Source organism: Pelmatolapia mariae, linkage group LG17 (assembly GCF_036321145.2).
Source record: "Pelmatolapia mariae isolate MD_Pm_ZW linkage group LG17, Pm_UMD_F_2, whole genome shotgun sequence".
NCBI lineage: Eukaryota > Metazoa > Chordata > Actinopteri > Cichliformes > Cichlidae > Pelmatolapia > Pelmatolapia mariae.
In genome coordinates this window covers 32,811,525-32,832,383 of record NC_086242.1, presented here as the reverse complement: position 1 = coordinate 32,832,383, position 20,859 = coordinate 32,811,525, and the positions used below count along the sequence as shown (strand labels likewise).

The following is a 20,859-nucleotide window of genomic DNA, read 5'->3' as shown; positions in this document are numbered from 1 at the left end:
TTAGGTATATCTCCTAAAGTAAGTGTTAATAAACGAAGAAGAAACAGGGTGAAGAGTTTGGCGGTGGTGGTCTCACTTGAAGCTAACTAATAGCCTGCTAACTTCATAACTGCCTAGCATAAACATATTACGATAAGTAGCATTTGGTATGTGACAGCAGATGTATCTGCTACTCGGTTAACAAATATTAGGATTATGCCGACTCTGAGAAGTGAAGCTGAGCAAACAATCTTTACAGCAAACGCAAAATATTGTCCTAGTTTTGTAGCTGAGCTGCAGTCGGTTTAAATCGCTTACCTGGAAAGAGACATCTTTCTTTTCTTCCCTCTCTGCTCTTCTTCGGTGCTGCTATTTTCGACTTTGTTCTCCGCGGATGACATTATGTGTGCTGTTGGAAGAATTACTGAGCTCATAACGGGAGAATTGTAGTAGCACGCGGACGAAACGACACGCCGGGATCAAAACAAATGCTCTTCCGCCCCGGTGCCAGCACGTGGATACAAGTTCCGGTTGGAAAATGTGCTCATTGGCGCCTCTCGGTGTCTGCGCGTCAGAAATGCATCCCATGATCAGCTCGCCAGCACTATTTTTGTTGTTGTTTGTTTGTTTGTTTGTTGTTATTTTTGGTCTCTGTGCCTGCCAGTGTATCCAAGCTTAAAATAGCTTGAAAAGAGACACGGATAATAGAATATGCAAGAAGTAAGAGCAATAATGGGTCGCTGGGTAGAATGGTAGCTACATCAGACCCTCTCACAAGCTCCAGCACTTATTTGAGTTTCTTTTCTCACGAGATTTCTATGTGTGTTTATATAGGCTGTGTTTATTAAAGAAGTGGGTGATATGAATGAAAGAAGATTTCGTTAAGCTGTGTGCGTGTGTGAACAAAAGGGTACATGCCCATGCACCATATTCAACATCCCTCAAAAAACCGATCAGCAGTTTAGAAAGAAAAGTGAATTCATCCATCCATCGATCTTCTTAATCACTTCTCTAATTCAGGATCGCAGAGAAGCTGGAGCCTATACCACCTGCACTCCCTGAACTGGTCATCCTTCTATTGTATGACCAAAACATAAAAACAGCCATTCATGCTCACATTTGCTCCTTGATTTAGAATAACCAATTAATCTAACATGCATGTCTTTGGACTGTGGGAGGAAACCAGAAGACACAAGAGGAAAATGTAAACCACACAGAAGGGCCTCAGTAGGCCACTGCATTCGAACCCAGGACCCTATTACTGTGATTAACCTCTGCATCACTGTGAATTAGTTGAATTAGTTTTATAAAATGTCAGTGTCACTTTTTAAAGTTAAATAAAGACTTTGAAAACTCTTTAGATCTTAACTGGAAAAAATCACGCTGGATATTTATACTGATGTGGACTGGGTAAATGAACGAAAGGATGCTATATTAACTGATACCCCAAAAGGTTAAAAAAAATGACAGAGGAGACTAGTTCATTTTGGGGCGTGCTGAAAACATCAGAGCATGCTCCTAATGGCATGACAGATGGTACCCTGGAGGAGCTTCACTCAGATCTGGACCAGGACATGACTGCGCTGCTGAACAGTGTGAGAAGCAAACTGACAGAACTTCCAGAGCTGTTCTATTGGATTTAGGTCAGGCAAGCGTGGGGGGCAGGCAATGATATTGATTCATTCATCTTCCAGGAACTGCCTGCTTACTCTCACCACATTGTTGTGCACCAGCAGGAAGCCAGGACTCACTGAACCAGTATAGGATCTGACAGTGGTTCCAATGATTTCATCCTAATATCTAATGGCAGATGTGTCGAGATGTCAGACGATGTTACAGGCAGCCTAACACTCTTTACAGTTTCTCCAGACCCTTTTACGTCTGGCAGACGTGCTCAGGGTAAACCTACTCTCAACTGTAAAAAACATGAGGTGCCAATTCTGGTATTCTATGGCAAATGCAATTAGGGCTCTACAGTGCTGGGCAGTGTGCACAGAGCCTACGGCAAGATGTCAGGCCACATGTCACCCTCATGAAATCTGTTTCTGATAATTTGGTCAGAGACATTCACAACAGTGGCCTGCTGGAGGTCATTTTGTAGCTCTGGCAGTGCTCATCCTGTTCCTTCTTGCACAAAGGAGCAGACACTGGTCCTGCTATTGGGTTAAGGGCCTTCTACAACCATTTCAACTTTCTTAGAGTAACTGTCTGACTCGTGGAATCTCCTCCTTATCTCTTAAGACTGCTGGGAGACAGAAAACCTTCTGGCATTGGGCATATCGATGTGCCATCCTGGAGTTGAACTACCTGTGCAACCTCTGTAGGGTTCAGGTATCACCTCATGCAACCAGCAGTGACACTGACCTTTGCCAAATGCAAAACTTGTGAAAAAACAAAAGGGACGACGAGGAAAAGAAAACACCTGTGGCCTCCACTTATAAAAACCATTCCTCTTGTGCAGCTTGTCTTATTGTTGCCCCGCTAGTGTGCCTGTTGTTAATTTCATTAACACCAAAGCAGCCGAAACCCCCTCTGCTACTTACCTGACCAGATTAATATCCCAGGTTTGATGCTGATTAAAAAGTGTTCCTTTAATATTTTTTAGCAGTGTATTTTTATGGTTGTAACATTAGGGGCAAAATTTTTACTTAAGTAACACTCTGGGTGCAGATCTCAACCTGTTATTGTGCACATCTGAAACTGATAATGAGGTCTTACTCCACCATTCTTTACAACGAAGTGCATTTCTATCCTGTCCTCTATTATGATGACAAGTATGTCCTTCATTCAAAAAAAGGTAACAAAACCACATGTGGATAAAATGTCCCATTTATTTGTTTCTAAAATTATTTTTTATTTACACATTTGCATCCAACTTTGTAATCCAAAAACTTTATATAATTACACTTAATTAATGGTAACATAACTTAAGAGTATGATGACTGTTTTCTGTGTTTTTTGATTTTGTCCTCCTGTAGCTGCATTTGACTTCTGAATGTATTTATAAAGCAGTATGATGAACACACAGTCACAGGTGTGCATGCGCACACACACACTTTTCAAACATAAATACTCCTCTAGACCGAGCTGTGGTTGACCAAGTAAGCAAGTTCTCTGAGAGTATAACTCACTGTGGTACAGTAATGTGACCAAAAATAATAACAAATCCAAAAACAAACCAAAAACAACCAGGTTATAAATAAACATTGAAGTATGCTGTCAATATATACACAGGAAACGTTGCAGCACCAATGATAGGTTTCCCCTGAGGAAACTACCACATAGTAGGAAAAGCTATGAAAATATGTTGTGTATCAAAAAATGGTTCATAAATTAGAAGTGACCAAATCAACATAAGCATTCAAACAACATAACAAATTCTGATGTAACCGGTACATACAAAACAAAAGGTAAAAATGACTAATTTGACTATTTTTGAAAGCAGGTAGAGGTAGAGTACCATCTGTCAAGATGTACAGGTCCGACTGGATGGGACCGAAGACAAAAACATCATGAAAAACAATATCAAATATAGCCTCTGATTGGACAATGAAATATTTAAAGCACACACATTTCCATATGCTATTGCACCTTTAGTTAGACAGTGCCCTCTGCAGAGGCCTGGCATGATCCTTTGGATTCGACCCCTTCCAAGGATGGTGTGTTTGGGAGTTGAAGGGGTGGAACATGAGTGTATGGCAGGTTTGAGTTTTGGGTTTTGGACAGGCTGCTGCAATGTGAGGCCCTACCCCCGTGATCAGGAAGTAAAATGGGTCCATATGCAGTGGCCCTATGCACCTTTTGAGTGAAAATTAAACAAATACTTTACACATTGATTAGATAAATATCAGTATACACTGTCCTCTTTGGCACGGGTGTTCCACAGAGACCGATTTCTCCCAGGTAGAGCTGCCTGCCGTTCGATGTTGGGTTTTTGTTAGTCTCACAGTAAATCCTGTTGAAGCTCTCCTGCAAATGCAACAAGCTCTCAGGGATACAGTCTGCCTTGCTGTGCTAGCATCTCTTTGGTAGGAAATTTTAAAAGTCTGCGGATTTAAGTGGTTTATAAAAGTGGCTTCGATGACAGGGATGTTGGTATCAGAGGAAGCAGACTGGACCGATTTCTACGTTTCGCTGACTGTTGATTTGTGAAGTGGGAAATTCCTCTATGTCTACAATTGGTAGCTGACCACTGTCCTGAGTATGGAAGAGGAATCGTGATTGGTGCCAGCTGCCATCTTGGATCTGGAACAGGACAAATGGGGGAGGGGAGCAGAAAGGATTGTGATTCTATTTATTTGTGGCAATGACTTTTAGTAAATACAAAAAATATATATATCTTTAGGAAGTTCTTTAAAATTCTGCTGTCACCTATTTAATTACAACCAACAATTTATGACCAGCATAAAGAACATATCAGTGCATATCATCAGGATATCAGTTTACATTTTCAAATCAGTCCCAGCAAGTCATAATTTCACGAGACAATCCTATGGATATACAGAATCATGTGCGGGTTTCTGTAAGAATGGCCACAGAAAATGCTCATGACTAAATCAAACTGCCCCAACGACGAAAACAAAGGCACATTTTTTTAAACACCACATTACCTTGCACTCATCTTGTAGCACATGTGGTTCAAGTAGTGTGTCTTTCTCAAACATCTGTTTGTTCCAGCCACGAAACCGAAGCCTGGTGTTCTCTTTGTGTCCATTGGAGCTGAAGCCGTCTGCGGTGCTGGAGGGTTGATAACTCAGGCAGTGAAAGGTGATGCTTTGGCTAGCCTCACTGCTCAGTAAATGGAGAAACTTCATCTGGACATTTCCTATGTCAAATACCATCTGTTGGAGAGAGAAAGTGCACAGACGGTATAGATTGTGAACACCATGTCATTATAACCACAATGCGACAAAGACCTGCCTTCCAAACAAATGAAAGTTTGGCTACTTCTTCATTTAATATCTGCTGTGGTGAAGCCAAGGCAGGGTAAAGTACAGATGAGGACAACATTATAAGCCCATGTATGAAATTAAACGTTTTTAAAAAGAGGAAGGGATTCTTAGCTGTCACTTGAAATGGCATCATGTCAAAAGGAAAACAAACCAGTTTAGACTTGGAAAAAGAACTGCTGATGCTCACAAAGCAAGAGATGGATATGCAAAGAACTGGACTGAGAAGTATCATCAAGAAACTTGGAGAGAGCCACACAGTACAGAACAACCCTGTCAGAGGAAGGAAGTGAAAAATTTCAAAGAATCTGGAAAGAAAACCAGTGAGAGATGTGTCTAAAGACCCCAGAGCAACTGCCAAGACACCAGTGGGTTACTTAGCCAAGTCAAGAGTAGTATTTAAGAAGACAGTAACTAGAACCCTGCACAAGAATGGTCTAAGAGGTTGGAGACCAAGAAACACTGCACATCTTCAGAAGAGACACCTTCAAGCTAGAATGAAGTATGTGAAAGATTAAGCAGCCTAGAAAGGTGTTCTTTGCTCAGCTGAGACAAAACTAGGACTCCTTGGCTAAAGAGAGTACAAGGAAGTACAACCCTCTGTCTGTCATAGTTTTATAATTTTGTGAATAATTTTGTTTCAGTGTGCAAAATAAAATAATATAAGCATAATGCAGTAAAGCAAAATAAAACTCTAAATGAATCAAAATGAAACTTTTCTTATACTGTCAATGTTAAATACTATAGTCTAAAGCAGGGGTCGGCAACTCCAGGCCTTGAGTGCCGGTGTCCTGCAGGTTTTAGATGTCTTTGATCCAACACAGCTGAGTCTAAATTACCTCCTCAACATGTCCTGAAGTTCTCCAGAAGCCTGGTAATGAACTAATCATTGGATTGAGGTGTGTTGACCCAGGGTGATATCTAAAACCTGCAGGATACCGGCACTCAAGGCCTGGAGTTGCCCACCCCTGGTCTAAAGAAAGAGTAAAAGTGTCCTTTTTTTCCACTCTTTCAGTGTTACCTTATCAGTTGACACTGGATGTAAACAAGTCTGTCCCCCTGCTGTAAAGTTGCAGAACACCTCGAAGGCATCAGACGTACAGCCCAGGTTTGGATCAACCCAGAACCAACCTGAAAAGAGAAGAATATTAATATTAAGACCTGCTACCTGTGCAAAATAGTGTCTTCCATGTATGGGTGAAGACACTCACCGTCTTTTAACTTGTGCTGGCAGTCCAGCAGGTCTTTACAGACACGAGCTGGGTTCTCCTTTGTCCCGAGAGGCTGTTTGATGCTCTCGATCACACTGCTCAAATACTGTAGAGTCTTAAGTACTTCCGTATTCTGGTCTGGCATGCTCATCTCCATATTCTGGAAACTCTAGTTAAGTACAAGGATGATAACACTGTCAACTCTCAAGTTTTAAGCTGACTTCACAAATCTACTAATCCATAACTTCTCTATCCATCCTTATAAAGTGCTTCACCTCTGTCCTCAGGGCACCACTGGAGGCGGATAGACTGTAGACTGCTAAGTCGTCATATAACGCCCTCTGTGGATTAAGAATCAACATATTCAGTTCAATGAAAACAATTCAGTGCCTTCATTATTAAACTTAAAGATTTTAATCTGTCAGCTTGCTCACTGATTAAAGTAAATATGGCAGCAGAAAGACATGTCCAGTTTAGTGAGAAAACTTTAACAGCGTCAGCGTACACTTTAATACCACACAGGGGCAGAAAAATAAGTCTTGGATCAATAAACAGCCACATTCTTGATTTTGGTTGCGGGAAAATTAACACATTCCCCTTAGTATAAACACCACAGCGATCACTGAATGTGTGTACACAAAAAAGGCAGCTGAGTTGTTTGTTTAGGGGGGTTCTTGGAACTGTTTGAACAGGAAAAGGTCATGTAGAGAGCAGAAAGCTGCATGATATCCAGAATCTGGGACAAACAAGAGTAGCCATGCCAGAAAAGGCTTTGTCAGTGCTACTGAAAAAACAATCACAGGGATCTTAGTTATTATTGACATACACCATTTGTTGGCTCATCTAGAGTAAGACAGGAAACAGGTGCTTGTCCTGGTTTGTTCATACCCTGCCACTCTCAGAAAAAAAATGGCTTGTATTACTTCTTTTTTACTAAAACGTTTATTTAAGCTTGAAAAAGCACACATCTTAGGTTTCAGGAAAGAAGAGAAGAAAGAGAGAGATGTAACTCATTTACCCCCCCAACCACAATGAGATATAAATACCTACAGGCTAGGTAATATATATTCAAGAACTGTACATGATTACAACATCTGAATTTTACATTAAAGCAAGACTACTGCTGTCTAGTCAATCTTGTCTGCATTACACAAAATACTTACTGTTGGACCAGGAGCGCCAGGGGGTCCCTGGGGTGGTAGAAAGAAAAGGACAAAATGAGTAACACACACACAGAAATGATCTCATTGTGGTTGCCATCATTTCACTTTTTGGTTTGTCATGCATGTGCCAATGGACTCTGTGAAGAAAATGTACACTGCAGGAAAATGTTAGAGTGTACAACCACAGAACTGCCCTAACCCCAGCTCGCCATGTGATTCTCTGAAGTCTTGAGTCACTTCTCACTTCTTTACATTTTGCTTCCAAGGAGACAGATTTGGACCTTAGGCTTTCTGTAAATCTTTCAGAAGTTTTCTTTCGATACTGGCTGCTTCTTCACTTATTTTTAGTCCAGTTCTTGCACTTGAACATTTTTGGAGGAATGCTTTGTTGATGTTGTTTTTTTGTCTGTTTGTTGAGTCATTAAAGCCTCAAAGAAGCATCTAGTATTATGTATAGACCAATTTTAAATTGTTGCCGTCCCCACTTTTGCAACAACACAGTGAGCTATTAACTTAACATAGTATCTGAAACTTATGCCCTTAAGAAACAGGACAAAATCCAACAAAGACCTGACACAGTAAATCAATGGCAACACCAAATTTGAATCTAAATCATTATCAATATGTAGGGGGAGAAAGTCAGGAGAGAGGTACCACAGGGAGCGTCTACAGCAAACTGTAAAACATGGTGGAGGCAGAAGAGTACCATGAGATTTTGATCTACCATGCAGTACCATTTGGAAAGCATCTGATTTTCAAAAGCTTTTTGACCTTATTCAGCATGGAAATGATCCCAAACACGCTGCCAATGCAGTGTAATCATACCTGGATACACACAATGATGTCAATCACACATGGACTGGTCTCCCCAGAGACCTCAACATTATTGAAGCAGTGTTGGATCATCTTGACAGAGAACAGAAAGAAAGGCAGCCAACATCCAAAGAAGAGCTTTGGATGTTCTTCAAGAAGCTTTATGAAGTTCAGAGTGTGCTGAAGAATAAAGGTGGTCATACCAAATATTGACTTTCAAACACATTAAAAGCCCACAAACTGAGTTTTTGCCTTTCATACTATATCCCCATGGATGTTTGCACATTTCAATAAATCCTTGCATCTATTTATTTTCTAACAAAATATAAAGGAATGAGAGGTGACTCAAAACATTTGCACTTCTGTATATTTGACCTGTAAAAACTCTCATTCATAATTGTTCATAATCCAAAATAACAGTGAAGTATATACAGTAGTTCTGTGTATACAGTAGGAATCATTCTGTAAAGTGATAGTGTAGTTAGCACTTACTCTGGGTCCAGGGCTTCCCTGTGGTCCTTGAGGCCCCTGAAAGAGTCAGGCACATAGAAAATATGCGTTGAAATGGCTAAAATGATTATGATACACATAGAACTTCTACATAAATAACACACGACGAAAAATAAAATAGATTAAATAAGTGCAGCCTCACAGTGAACAGAATGGAACAGATTCGCGATTCATCTTCCTTCAAGCGCCTTGAAGCGACTGTTGTTGTGATTTAGCGCTGTATAAATAAAATTGAATTGGACTGAATTGAATCCCTCTCTGAGATGTTCTGTAGAGTGACAGTAGTATCATTCACATACTGCCCCCTCTGGTGGACTAGGGACAAAACATTGGTGCAGTTGAACTTCATGATGTCTGTAAGTGGGATCTCAGGCACTTTATATCCATACCATATTGTGAGCACATTTTAACAGCATCTGAGTAAAGCCTAGGATTAGAGGCCCATTGAGTACAGTGTGTTTGCGTGTGGTAGGGTGAAATGCAGAGGGATTTGCAAAGAACTGACAATCTAACTACCACGACCGAGAAGTGACTGTGTGGATTACACTGTGGCTTTCCCTGCTAACATTTTGTCAAGGCACTTCCTCAGCATTGTTTACACAAGAGGGCCCCACACTGAGCTCCGGGAGAGCGTGCTCATTATGACTCAGCCATAGCCTTAGCCTAAAGTGTCATACAGCACCGACACTTTAGGAAAGCCGTATAAACAAAACTACCACTACACCCTAGCTCACATTCATGTAACTTTCATCATCTACAGCTCTGTTTTTACACGCACAAACTGCTTTGAGGTGGCCGCTAAGACAACCGAGTGTTTCTCAGTCAGGAATGTTTGACACTTTGGCAGAGTGCAATCATGACATAATAATACAGAAGACTTTCCAGGTTTTGATTAAAGGGTTTGATTGCATCTCACCATTTCACCACCGTTTCCTTTTGGACCCCTTGGCCCCTGCAAAAAAGGATAACATAGCATAAAGACACATACAGCACTGTATTCCAATCTGTATTATCAATCAACATGGCCAGAGATTAACTGTCTTTATTGGAAATTAAAGAATACATACAGTGAAAGTCTGAATGCTAGAGTGTAATAATTCATTTTTCTTTGTGCAAGCCTTACACACACACACACACACACACACACAAAATGAGAAGAAAAAAAAAACCTACAGGTTTTCCCATTGGACCCATTTTTCCTTCAGGGCCTAGAGGTCCAGTGAAGCCCTGAAACAAACAGTGACATTGCTGAAAAGGCAGTAAAAACATCTATAAAGACTTCAAGGTGTACTGCATGTGTGTCTACATTCATGCTCTCTTCATTAACACTTTGACAACAGGGAACAAAACAAAAATGTATTCATATTTCTGAAAGTTCTTTCATGAGTGGGATTTGATTTAAAGCAGTACTTCTGAAGAAAGCACCATTGTGTGCCTACCTGGTCCTATTTCAGTTTCTATTAAACTCACCAAAGTACCCATAGGACCTTTAGGACCAGGGAAACCTCTCAGTCCTAAATCACCAGTTGGCCCCTGTTTTAAGGAAAAAGATATTTGTTATTTCTTATTCTAACCTACTCTCCTGTTATTTTTTATCGTTTATTTATACGCTCTTAATACATGTTGGCCACTCAGTTGTTTACCTTAGGTCCTGGTAAGCCCTGTAAACCAATCATGCCCAAATCTCCAGTTTCCCCCTATAAAAAACAAAAAACACAATATGCAAAGGACGGCTCTTTAAAAAAAAAAAATTCTCTTATGTGATGTAATTGGGGCTGACAGCAAATCTCTCAACAATATCCTCAGTAGAATTACGTAGATTTACTCATAAAAGTGGGTGCCTAAGACAAATAGATCTTAAGACACATACATATAAAGCCAACACTTATTTTCTATTGTCCATTATCTCCAATAATAAGTTGTTTATTTCTTTCTTCTCCAATGGAGAAGACAGGAACTTGATATTTGTTATTTAATATGCTGAACATACAATAGGTAAAGACATATAGCATGTTTGTGTGTGTGTGTTCACACTTACACATCTTTTGAGGACCAAAAATACTTGTGGGGACCAACAGTCCCTTATGGGGCCCAAATTCTGGGCCCCATAAGTCTGAAGGCATTTTTGAGGCACAAAATGTGGTTTTAGTGTCAGGGCTACAGTTAGGTTATGGTTAGGTTTAGGCTAAGGGTTAGGGTTAGGCATTTTTGATGGTTAGGGTAACGGTAAGCGGCTAGGGAAAGCATTATGTCAATTAGATGTCCTTACTAAGATATAAAAGGCAAGTTTGTGTGTGTGTGTGTGTGGAGGTGAGGTTGTTTTACTTGATTTTTCACCCAGTTTTAATACCAGACACAACAGGGACACTAGGCAGGCCTTATAAAGACTCTTCTTTTCTTTTTCAAAAGAATTGGGGCACACACACAAGACTTTCTGTCAATCTGCGGCAGTCTCAGTGCACACACTCACATAACCTAGACACACTGTGAGGGGATGGATGTCTGCGTCCTATCCTGTGTCTAAGCACATGCCTTCCAGGGTGGCAGACAGTGTTTGTACAGCCAGTCTTCCACATTCTTTAGACAGCTCCACTTTGAAACCGGTGACTCTGGCCGAGAGACTCTATTGACTAAAACGTGTAAGGGGATCTGACCCAAGGGTCTGAGTCTCCTCTCAGTTTCAGGAGCATCAGTGGAGATAACTATAGGAGGGGAGAGCAAGGGATTAAATGCTGTTTCTTTTTTCTTCTTCGGGGAGTTACATAAGTAAAGCGGAGCACCTCTTTTTCATGTCCCTGGAGTGTGAGGATCTTACATAACTTGGCCTCACCAGGCGGAATGTTTCCATTCCTAGTCTCGCCCAGATAATTTGTTACTCTACTCAGGTTGGAAAAGTGTCAGGCACACATTGAAACCTCACCAAAGATTGGCTTCATAGGTCCCTGAAGCTATATTTAGAGAGGTATTAAAGGATGTATATAAGCTTATGAAGCCATATTTCAACAAGTGCATTCCAGTGGAAAGTAATGTATATACTCTACAGCAGCGGTCCCCAACCTTTTTTGCGCCACGGACCGGTTTATGCCCGACAATATTTTCACGGACCGGTCTTTAAGGTGTTGCGGATAAATACAACAAAATAAAACTAGTACCGGTACCGAAAAAAGAAGATTTAGTCATAACACACGTGAAAAGACCCAGGAAAACCGAGTTAACAATAAAAACGATAACAAAATAACCCTGAAAACCATACATTTCACACCTGAGCCTCAACTCTCGCGGCCCGGTACCAAACGACTCACGGACCGGTACCGGTCCGAGGCCCGGGGGTTGGGGACCGCTGCTCTACAGGGTACATGAAAAAAAAGACATGACAAGTATCTGTGAAAAACACACAGCCTGAAATAAAAACTGTACAAATGTGAAGATTAAAGAGTTACAAAAATGTGACAGGCATAGAATTAAAAAACTGTCTCCAAATGTGAATTCAGCTAACAGCATCCTGGTCCTGGGCTCCAGCATTCTGAGTTTGATGGAGCTTGAAGTTTTGGTTTTTGGTTTGTTTAGGGGTTACATTTCATTTATTTAGCGTATTTGGTTGTATTCCTTGTTCCTGACTGTTTATTCCTCCCTCTGTGTTTGTCCTCTTGTGTCTAGTATTCTGCATTTAGTTCATTTATGTGTCTGTGTTTCCCATCCGTTATCACACTTCTTGCCTCCCCTGTGCCTCGTTGTGAAGTCTTAGAATTTGATATTCTCGTCTTTTGATTACTTCCTGTCCTACTTTGATAGTCCCTCGTCTCTTGGTCACTGTGTGTAGTTTTGTTTCCCTTGTCTTGCTTTCCCAAAGGAGTTTCAGCTGTGTTCCCCAGTGTTTCCAGTCTCCCTAATTACCTGCTGCGTGTCTATACATTCTCTGAGCCTCCCTAATGCCTCTGTTATTGTTTTGTTTTACCCATGAAACACCAGCAATAAACACTGTTTTAAGTTTAAGTCCTGTCCTGCATCAGAGTCATAATCCTGTCTTCTAAACACTGTCCATGATGAACAGAATTGATCCTCAAACATACAGTTAGAGCCAAATGTTTTGCACACTGACACCGTGTCTGTGCACCACCGCAGTGGATTTTAAATCAAACAAACAAGATGTGATTGAAATGCAAATTTTAGCTTTAAATTATCGTAAAAAGAGTTTAACTAAAGTTTTTAAATTAACTGTTAAGGAATTACAGCTGTTTTTATATGTAGATAATAAATCACAGAACTACCACACAGTTTACAACAAACTTTCTCAAGTACTATTAAAGATTGACTTCTATTTTAGGACTTTGCTTGCATGTACTCACAGGCTGCCCTTTGGGTCCTGGGTCTCCTTTCTTTCCCTGGTCACCTGCAGCTCCCTTCATGCCCTTGATTCCAGGGCCCCCCCTGTCTCCTGGTAGGCCAGGTTCTCCCTGATCCAATAAAAGGTCAATTAAACAGCGTAGGTGCAAGTTACAGTAGCATTTTATCTCACCGGAGATGACTTTCATCTATCAAAACTCTGCAAATAAAATGGGTCTCTATAATGATTAACATTTCCACCTTGTGACCAGGCGGTCCCCTTTCTCCAGAAGGTCCAGGAAGTCCAAGTTCTCCCATTGGACCTGGCCGTCCAGCAGGCCCTTCCGGTCCCACTGAGCCCCTCTGACCCTACATACACACAAGAGGTGACTGAACAAATCTTTGCCAAGGTTAAAAGGTACTAAAGTTAGTGTGCTTCCTCAAAAGGCACAACACAAAATCCCCAAAACATTACGCCACTGTTTAAAACACTACTGTACAATAGTAAATGACATAGACCTCAAATTTGTCACTATATATCTTATGGGTGCCTCTTCTGTTTAAATGTTGCTATTAAACAAATGACACTCAAACTTCTGAAGTGGGATTATCCCAAGATAGACTAACAAAGCAGACAAAACCACAAGCATAGTCCTCTGCAAGAACTAAACACAAGTGTATAAATGCATGTTGGAAAAATCATTTGGAACTTGAGTGTTAGTGGAGAGGGTTATTTACTGATGGTAAATATTGACATCTACTACAATTAGTTGCTATAGAGTACAATGACCACTATTTCCAGTGTTTCATTTTTAAATATATAAACAAAATTCTAAAATTGTTGTACTGAAGCAATTTTAGAACACGGGTTCTCGACAGCGTATGCCTAAAGGCTGTCCAGAAAACCTGTTAGTGAGTTGTTTTTTACTTTGCAGACCACAGTGGTTTCCTGCTCCATCAGCAGTGTAGTGAGGCAGCAGGGAGCCTGAGATTTTAGAATAACACACTCAGTGAGTTGTTGCCTCGCATGTGGCTGACAGTGAAGAGACAGGATACTTTACTGGATGAAACCCACAGTATGCAGGTGTTGGCAGACCCTTAGATAAACCAAGGTCTGAACAATTTACTCTTCACCTTTCCCCACATACAGGAATGCGGGTAAAAGGGGCTATGTGCCATTTAGAAATCATTTTAACTTCTAATCAAAAGAAAATGACTTGGAGGGTGAACATAAATTTGTTGAATTTGAGCCCGAAAGAGACAGATTTTAACTTTTCAACTAATTTGCACACAAGAGGGTCTGTAAATGTCACGAATGGCAGACCAGATTAAACCTAGATAACAACATCCATGGACATCTGGTACTTGGCATGTGATGCATAATCGGTTCATCACTTTATCATATTAGAAATTAATGTTGTGATTCTTTTTAATATGAGCATGAATTGTTAAGTTATTTCCAAAAATGTCATTTATGATGTCACAGTGAATTTTGTGCCAACTTTGGCACAAAGGGCAAAGACGATGATGACAAAAGGATTTATGAAACCTGACAGTTTTTTCTTGACAGCTTGAGTGAAAAACTGAAACTGATTCACTGATTCACAGAAAAGCTGAAAATTATTTGAAAGGGGCTCTTCAAAATTCAGAATCAGCCGCTTTTAAGCAGCAGTTTGATTTAAAGACTTAAAGTTAAGGAGTGAAGAATGTCTTTCATCAAGTAAAACAACAATGGCCCTCTACTACAACAGAGCTGAAAATTTGCCTTCTTGTGGAGCTGAAAGTAAAACGTGATGCAATGTCACATCATTGCATCACCTTTTTACACAGCAATGTAAGACATATTACTATATTTAAATTAGACAGATATAATTTTAAGGGATTGTTCACCTTCTTTCAACACCAGTTTATAAGAACAGGTCTCTGTGAATAAAATGCTAATTTAAAAAAAACGCAAGTGCAGTTGGGGATGTTACCAATGAGAAACTGTATAGTTTTCGTTCATCTGAAAAGCATCAATGGCTAAAATTAGCCTCACTAGACTTTCATACAACATTATCTAAATGAAAGCCAGACCAGTAGGACTTGGCTTTCCAACTTGGCTAAAAGGACTTTTGCACGCATGTAATCCCAGTCCACTTTGGCTGCATACATATTTGGAGAGGTCCAAAATGAAGAGGCCAATCAAATCAAACAAGACATTTAATGATCAGTCCAAGTCTCCAGTCTCACTCATACAATAACAGATGGAAGGAGCTGGAGTAAACCTTTGGTCACTTGCAATTCCATGAGTCCCATTTGTTGATTTTTGTGGTGCTGCAGTGGTATCTTTCCAAAGCATGCCACAAGTCTCCAGTAAAGGAACTGCCCTGTTGACAGTTTAGCTGTGCAACTACGTCTTTCGACTCCTTCTGCGACCAAGATTAACAGTGCTTAACGGTGAAAAAACATTCAACTGAACTCTGCTTTTTAAATATATTTCATTAATGTGAGTCTATTGAATTGCCTAAAATAGAAAGCTAATCAATTACTTAAGACTACCGTAGTTAGCTTTTGCTATAATGTTAATCCCAACACCAAGGAAACGCTGCTGTCTATATGTCACCGATTACCTGTCGACCTTGCTTTCCTGGAAGTCCTGCTAAGCCAGTTGGTCCCGGGGGGCCATCAGGGCCTGGATAACCCTTCATTCCCGTGAGCCCAGGTAAACCAGTCGGCCCCTGTTAAATGACAGTGTCACTTTCAGCCTGAGGGGCATTTAAAAATACCATCAATCTTTTCGTAAAACATCACTTTCCGTCAATAATCTCGTGACTATATTTACACCTGTGATTCTTCCTCTGATGCTTAGCCTGAAGCACTGAAGTCCACCATCTGGATCGTTAGAAATTACAATAAAATATTTATCCTGGTCTTCTCTGTCTTCATATTTCTCAGTTACTTTGTCTTTCAGTTACTTCCTGTTTTATTTTGAAGGTTGGTTTTCTTGTGTGTCTTGCTCTGGGTTTTGTCTCCTGTCTTTGTTCCTTTCCTGCCTTTTTATTTCCAACTGTGTCTCATTGTCAGTCATCCCTAAGACTGTATGTCTAGTCTTGTCTTTCTCTTTGTGTAATCATCTGCTCCCAGATGTCCTACTTTTTAGTGCCTTCCTCATAGTTTGATTTAGTTTAGTTTTTGCATTTTTATTGCAATCATGTTGGGTTTTGGCTTATCAAGTTTTTTTTAACTTAAAGCTCACATTATGTTTTGCATCAGACTTCTTTTTGTCTGCATTTGTGTCCTCCTCTGACGCAGTCATGAGTATTAGAATTCTCCATCTTTATGGGTCTGTTTATTTTCTCAATGATCACTGTTGATCTTGTAATTTTTTTTTCTTTTACAGGAATGAGAACCGTGTAGACATATGCAATAATTTGATGATGCAGAAGGTTCTCAGCTAATGTAAAGAGGCGGCTGCTTCTCTTTAGGCCATTTACTTAATTGAGCTAATATGATGCTTACTTCAATGCCGGGAGCTCCAACCAGACCTCTTGCACCTTTCTTTCCAGCCAAACCCTAGAAAAACATAAACATGAAAAATAACATGTACATGTGCATTAAAAAAGAAAACACTAATGTTTTAGTATATCACTCTCTACACAGTAAAAATGTGATTTTTACTATACTTCACAGAGAAATGTTTCAGATTTGAGTGAAAATCACTGAATACTGTTGCAAGAAATGTCCAGTTCAAAACCTTTATGGATACTTTAAAACCATAACAGCTAAAAACATAAACCCAGTGACAGTGATTTATTCATAGTCCCAGAGAGATATTGTTTAAGAAATGCTTTATCAAAGCTGTTAATCTAAAACAGGCATACAGAAGATCCTCAAAGTTTCCAGTGTTTCCTGGCAGGCTGCTAAGTTCTCAGTGCTTCTAAGCATATGGAAATACAAGTTGCATGTTAAGGTATTGCACAAACTTCATTTGAACTCAAGTTTGGCGAAATCCACTGAAATGCTTGGATAGTATGTGAACTGCTTATATAATCACTCTTCTATACAAGCTGTTTCACATGTGGTGGTGAGTCAATCATGTCTGTACACCTATGACACTTCAAGATTACAAAAGGCCGTATGGAACCTGATCAAGGAGCGTCAAAGCTGTTGCACAGGGAAATCATAGTTATGCATAATTATGCAATTAGAAAGCCTGTGAAGACTGAGGGCTCTAAAGAACATGAGACTAAGCAAGCAAACCTGTTAGTTCAAGGTAGCACGTGTTAGTAAAACGTATCTGCAATTTAAGTATCAAAGAACAAAAAGCAATGAGCCATTAATAAACATCAGATAAAATATTAGAGAAGTTTAATGGTGCATTCAGGGTGTAAGGAAAAGCTGCAGTTCCCTGGTTGCTGTCCAAATTTCATTGCTCCAAGCCTTTTTTTTCTTCAACCGCCTGCTTCCTAACTCGATGAAGTAAGCAGAATTCTACCACAGCTGAGCTAAAATTATCTAGCGTGACAAGCAGCTTAAACATCTGTACCAGCATGCTCCTGTGGTGACAGCTAAAAGATGACAAATTGGGGATTTTGGTTAAATCTGTTTGCATCTGGTTTTGTACATTTTCTACTGTCAGGTGTAAATCCATCATTCCACGCAGAGAAGAGACCAAATTTAGTGATTTCCTAAACTATTCACATTATTGAAAAGCTGTATTATGCTGTATGTGAATGGTGTCAAGTCTCACCGGAGCTCCTTTTTCTCCTTTTGGGCCTGGTTCTCCGGGGGAGCCTGGAGATCCCTGTGCGAAGGAAGAATACACTATAAAGTAAGTAGAATATAAACACGCAAAATATTATCAAGCTGTGTAGATCTATATAAAAATGATATGCAAGATTATGATTATAAGGAATATCCTTGTTTACCCTACTTCTTAATCGAGTCGCTTTTAACACTCCACAGTATATACAGTATATCCCACAGTATAGCTCCTAATCTAATAGGCATTTTCCTGTTAGGAGAACAATCACACTCAAATTGAATAAAAAGTTTTGATTTAAAGACGTACTTATCTGTCACCCTTTGAAAGAACACACTTAGATATTTCATATATTTAGCATCACCACAATAAGGCCAGCACACAGTAGAGATATTTAACTGTGGGTAAATGTAAAAAAAACAACAGATTAAATAGTGTTGCTACGGCTGTGTGGGTTCTCTGCCATTAGGTCATGGTAGTCTTAAGCTTGAAAATAAAAAAGCAACCAGACTTCTTTAAGTCTTCTTTAGCTCTCATCCACGAGCCTTCTTCAGTCTAAAACTTCGGTTTAGTTCTTTGTAAATTTTTAGGCAGCTGTTTACTGACTTACCGGTGGTCCTTGTGGTCCAGAAGCCCCACGAGGTCCAGAGGTACCGATATAGCCCTGAAACATAATTTTCAGATTTGATAAGTAACTTTTTATTTGTGAATAATACATACACGTCATTCTCATGTTCTTTACTAAAGAGGGAGCCCAAAAGCATAATTAATGTCTATACCCAAAGGCCTCTTTTCCACCTGCAGTAAAAACTCAGAGGCGCCATAGTATCAAAACTAGGATTTTCTTATATTATCTATAATTGCACCGAATTAAACTATTTCATCCATTTACTTAACTAACCAGTCTGTATCTTTTGTACTGTCTAAGGAAACTACAGAATAATACAACAAAGACAAATGTATCTAAAAACCAAAATGTTTTATATGTTAACGACAATGAAGATTTTTGAATTTGGAGACGAGTTCACAGACTAGCATAGACACTCCCCCCCCCCCCCCCCCCCCCCCCCCCCCCCCCCCCCCCCAGTTAATATGTTGCCATCACTGTGAACTTGTGCTCAAGTATGTGTACTTCTTGGGAAAAAGCAGCAGATTTTCTCAGCCTTATTGCTTGGATTTTGGTAATCCTCTCCAACATGTGTGGTCTGCTCTTCATGCGAAAGGTGCAGCGTGGAGTATAAACAACAATCAAGCAGACTGAGCGGAGTGCCGTGTGTCTGACGTTTAATGGTTCATTTCTACCTGATAGCCTTCATCCCCCGACTCTCCACGCTCTCCTCGTTCCCCTGGAGGCCCCTGCGTAGACAATGAATGCACACACATGAATGTGCATACTGCATATACGTACATGCCTGTCTTTTACCTGCACAGCTTCAGTTGAGCTGGGCACCTACTCAGACTCACTCCCCACATATCAAACACATGAATCTCTCTGAACGTGACCTACAGGGTACAATAAAGCAGAGGCTGGCATTGTATTGCTTATACTATACACTGCAATTCTGTGCCAACTTGAAAATTCAATACTACTGACGTGCAGACAGCCAATACCTCCAACTGTTCATGCAGTGTAGCCTCTGTCAGTAGTCACGTCTATAGCAGGGTAAATGCATCTTAGAGAACACAACTGTTGTATAACTACATGACTCCGGGGTTTCCAAAGCCGCTTTATGCTGATCCTCCTTTGATATTAGTCTAAGAATGAGTCACTGTGAAATATGCTGAATTCTTGTGGTGACTTAGGTATTAGGAAGAAAACTTGTATTCTTTAGCTGTGCCCTGTGTGTGAGGTAGCTGTTTTGTCTGTAACTTCTCAGTCAGTAATCAAGACACAGAAGGTTGATAATCGCTTTATGCACATGACAGATTCAGGATAAGAAACTTTAACAATCATTTTTTATCAATGAGTGCATTTGGTGCTAAAATCAGGAGCTGATCAGGATTAACTTTTACATCCAGTCTCAATCTGGTATTTAAATTGCTTTGGATAAGCAGAGCAAGGAGAGTTCAGAAGGGAGAGTTTAAAGGAAAGCAAGACCTACTGGTTCACCTAAGGGCCCTGGCAGTCCTGGGGTCCTGTTGTCCTCGCCTGGGTAACCCTGGGATGTAGCAAACGCAAACATACAATCATAGATGAATGGATGTAGATTGCAGGCAGATAATTTACTACTTTAAAGAACTCTGACTAAACCTAAGAAATCCAGTTAAGGACATAAATCACAAATTCAGGTATCAAATTACCTTTTCACCTTTGGGTCCTGGCGGGCCAACGGGCCCAGGCTTTCCAGGGTGCCCCTAAAAGAAAAAAAAGAAAACCTGATTATTGTACGTAATGGAGCTGCCACACTTACGCTAGCTTTTAATCAGAACTGTTTGGCATAAACAAAATTCCTTATATTTTGTCAGATTCCTTATATTATGTCAGATTCAATCAAGTCTGAAGGACTCTAAAAGCACACATGCACACACAGATTCACAAAAAACATTAGCAACAAGCATTAGGCTCTATTTGTGTAGAATTTGTAAAGGTATTTTCTGATATCTAGTGTTTTCTCAGGCTACCGAGAAAAGCAAAGAAGGATGACTGATGTGTCAGTCATCCTTCTTTGTTCAATAACTGTGAGTAAAGTGTTCTGACATGAAAACCTCAGAGCACTGTACTCATGGGGGGATTTGTGAGCATGTATACATATGGTTGTTAAGTTCTCGTGTGTGTGTGTGTGTGTGTGTTTATCCCACATGGTTTATACAATACACATTCATGTATAAACGAGTGAAGACAAAAAGACTGTTTTCATGAAACCAAGTTTAGAAAAGAAAAACTTACTGGGTATCCTGGAAGTCCTGGTTGCCCGTCTATCCCCATGACTCCAGGCTGACCCTGGAAACAATGCAGAAAATGCGAAATAAGGCCTTGAATCAGTCATGGTGCTTTTGCTTTGCTTTTTAGGTCTTCTCCAGATAAATATATCTTTGGCAGGCTTATAAATCGTTGATCCACAGCTATGTCAAAGTAGTCTCAGTGGTTCTACTGAAAGCGGAGCTGAAAAAATGTCTGGCATTCTCCTAGCTTACCATCTCTCACATCTTCTTGTTTTGGTTTTAAC

The 20,859-nt window shown here is 40.1% G+C and overlaps 2 protein-coding genes across 2 annotated transcripts in view; both read right to left on the bottom strand.

The window, feature by feature from the left end:
- Positions 1 to 471, bottom strand: part of znhit6 (zinc finger HIT-type containing 6) — a 40,376-nt gene extending 39,905 nt beyond the window's left edge. The window contains exon 1 of the mRNA XM_063501199.1: positions 298 to 471. Coding sequence (XP_063357269.1) covers positions 298 to 413 — 116 coding nt within the window. The 5' untranslated portion in view covers positions 414 to 471. The remainder of the gene's footprint in view (positions 1 to 297) is intronic.
- A 2,332-nt stretch (positions 472 to 2,803) lies between these two features.
- Positions 2,804 to 20,859, bottom strand: part of LOC134647148 (collagen alpha-1(XXIV) chain) — an 83,948-nt gene continuing 65,892 nt past the window's right edge. Inside the window, exons 40-60 of the mRNA XM_063501343.1 lie at positions 20,580 to 20,633; positions 19,994 to 20,047; positions 19,795 to 19,851; positions 18,995 to 19,048; positions 18,303 to 18,356; positions 17,681 to 17,734; positions 16,450 to 16,503; positions 15,561 to 15,668; positions 13,210 to 13,317; positions 12,972 to 13,079; positions 10,269 to 10,322; positions 10,096 to 10,158; positions 9,799 to 9,852; positions 9,542 to 9,577; positions 8,608 to 8,643; positions 7,303 to 7,329; positions 6,415 to 6,480; positions 6,140 to 6,308; positions 5,950 to 6,059; positions 4,590 to 4,820; positions 2,804 to 4,224 (exon numbers count right to left, since the gene is read on the bottom strand). Of these exons, the coding sequence (XP_063357413.1) occupies positions 4,078 to 4,224; positions 4,590 to 4,820; positions 5,950 to 6,059; positions 6,140 to 6,308; positions 6,415 to 6,480; positions 7,303 to 7,329; positions 8,608 to 8,643; positions 9,542 to 9,577; positions 9,799 to 9,852; positions 10,096 to 10,158; positions 10,269 to 10,322; positions 12,972 to 13,079; positions 13,210 to 13,317; positions 15,561 to 15,668; positions 16,450 to 16,503; positions 17,681 to 17,734; positions 18,303 to 18,356; positions 18,995 to 19,048; positions 19,795 to 19,851; positions 19,994 to 20,047; positions 20,580 to 20,633 (1,698 nt within the window). The 3' untranslated portion in view covers positions 2,804 to 4,077. The remainder of the gene's footprint in view (positions 4,225 to 4,589; positions 4,821 to 5,949; positions 6,060 to 6,139; positions 6,309 to 6,414; positions 6,481 to 7,302; positions 7,330 to 8,607; positions 8,644 to 9,541; positions 9,578 to 9,798; positions 9,853 to 10,095; positions 10,159 to 10,268; positions 10,323 to 12,971; positions 13,080 to 13,209; positions 13,318 to 15,560; positions 15,669 to 16,449; positions 16,504 to 17,680; positions 17,735 to 18,302; positions 18,357 to 18,994; positions 19,049 to 19,794; positions 19,852 to 19,993; positions 20,048 to 20,579; positions 20,634 to 20,859) is intronic.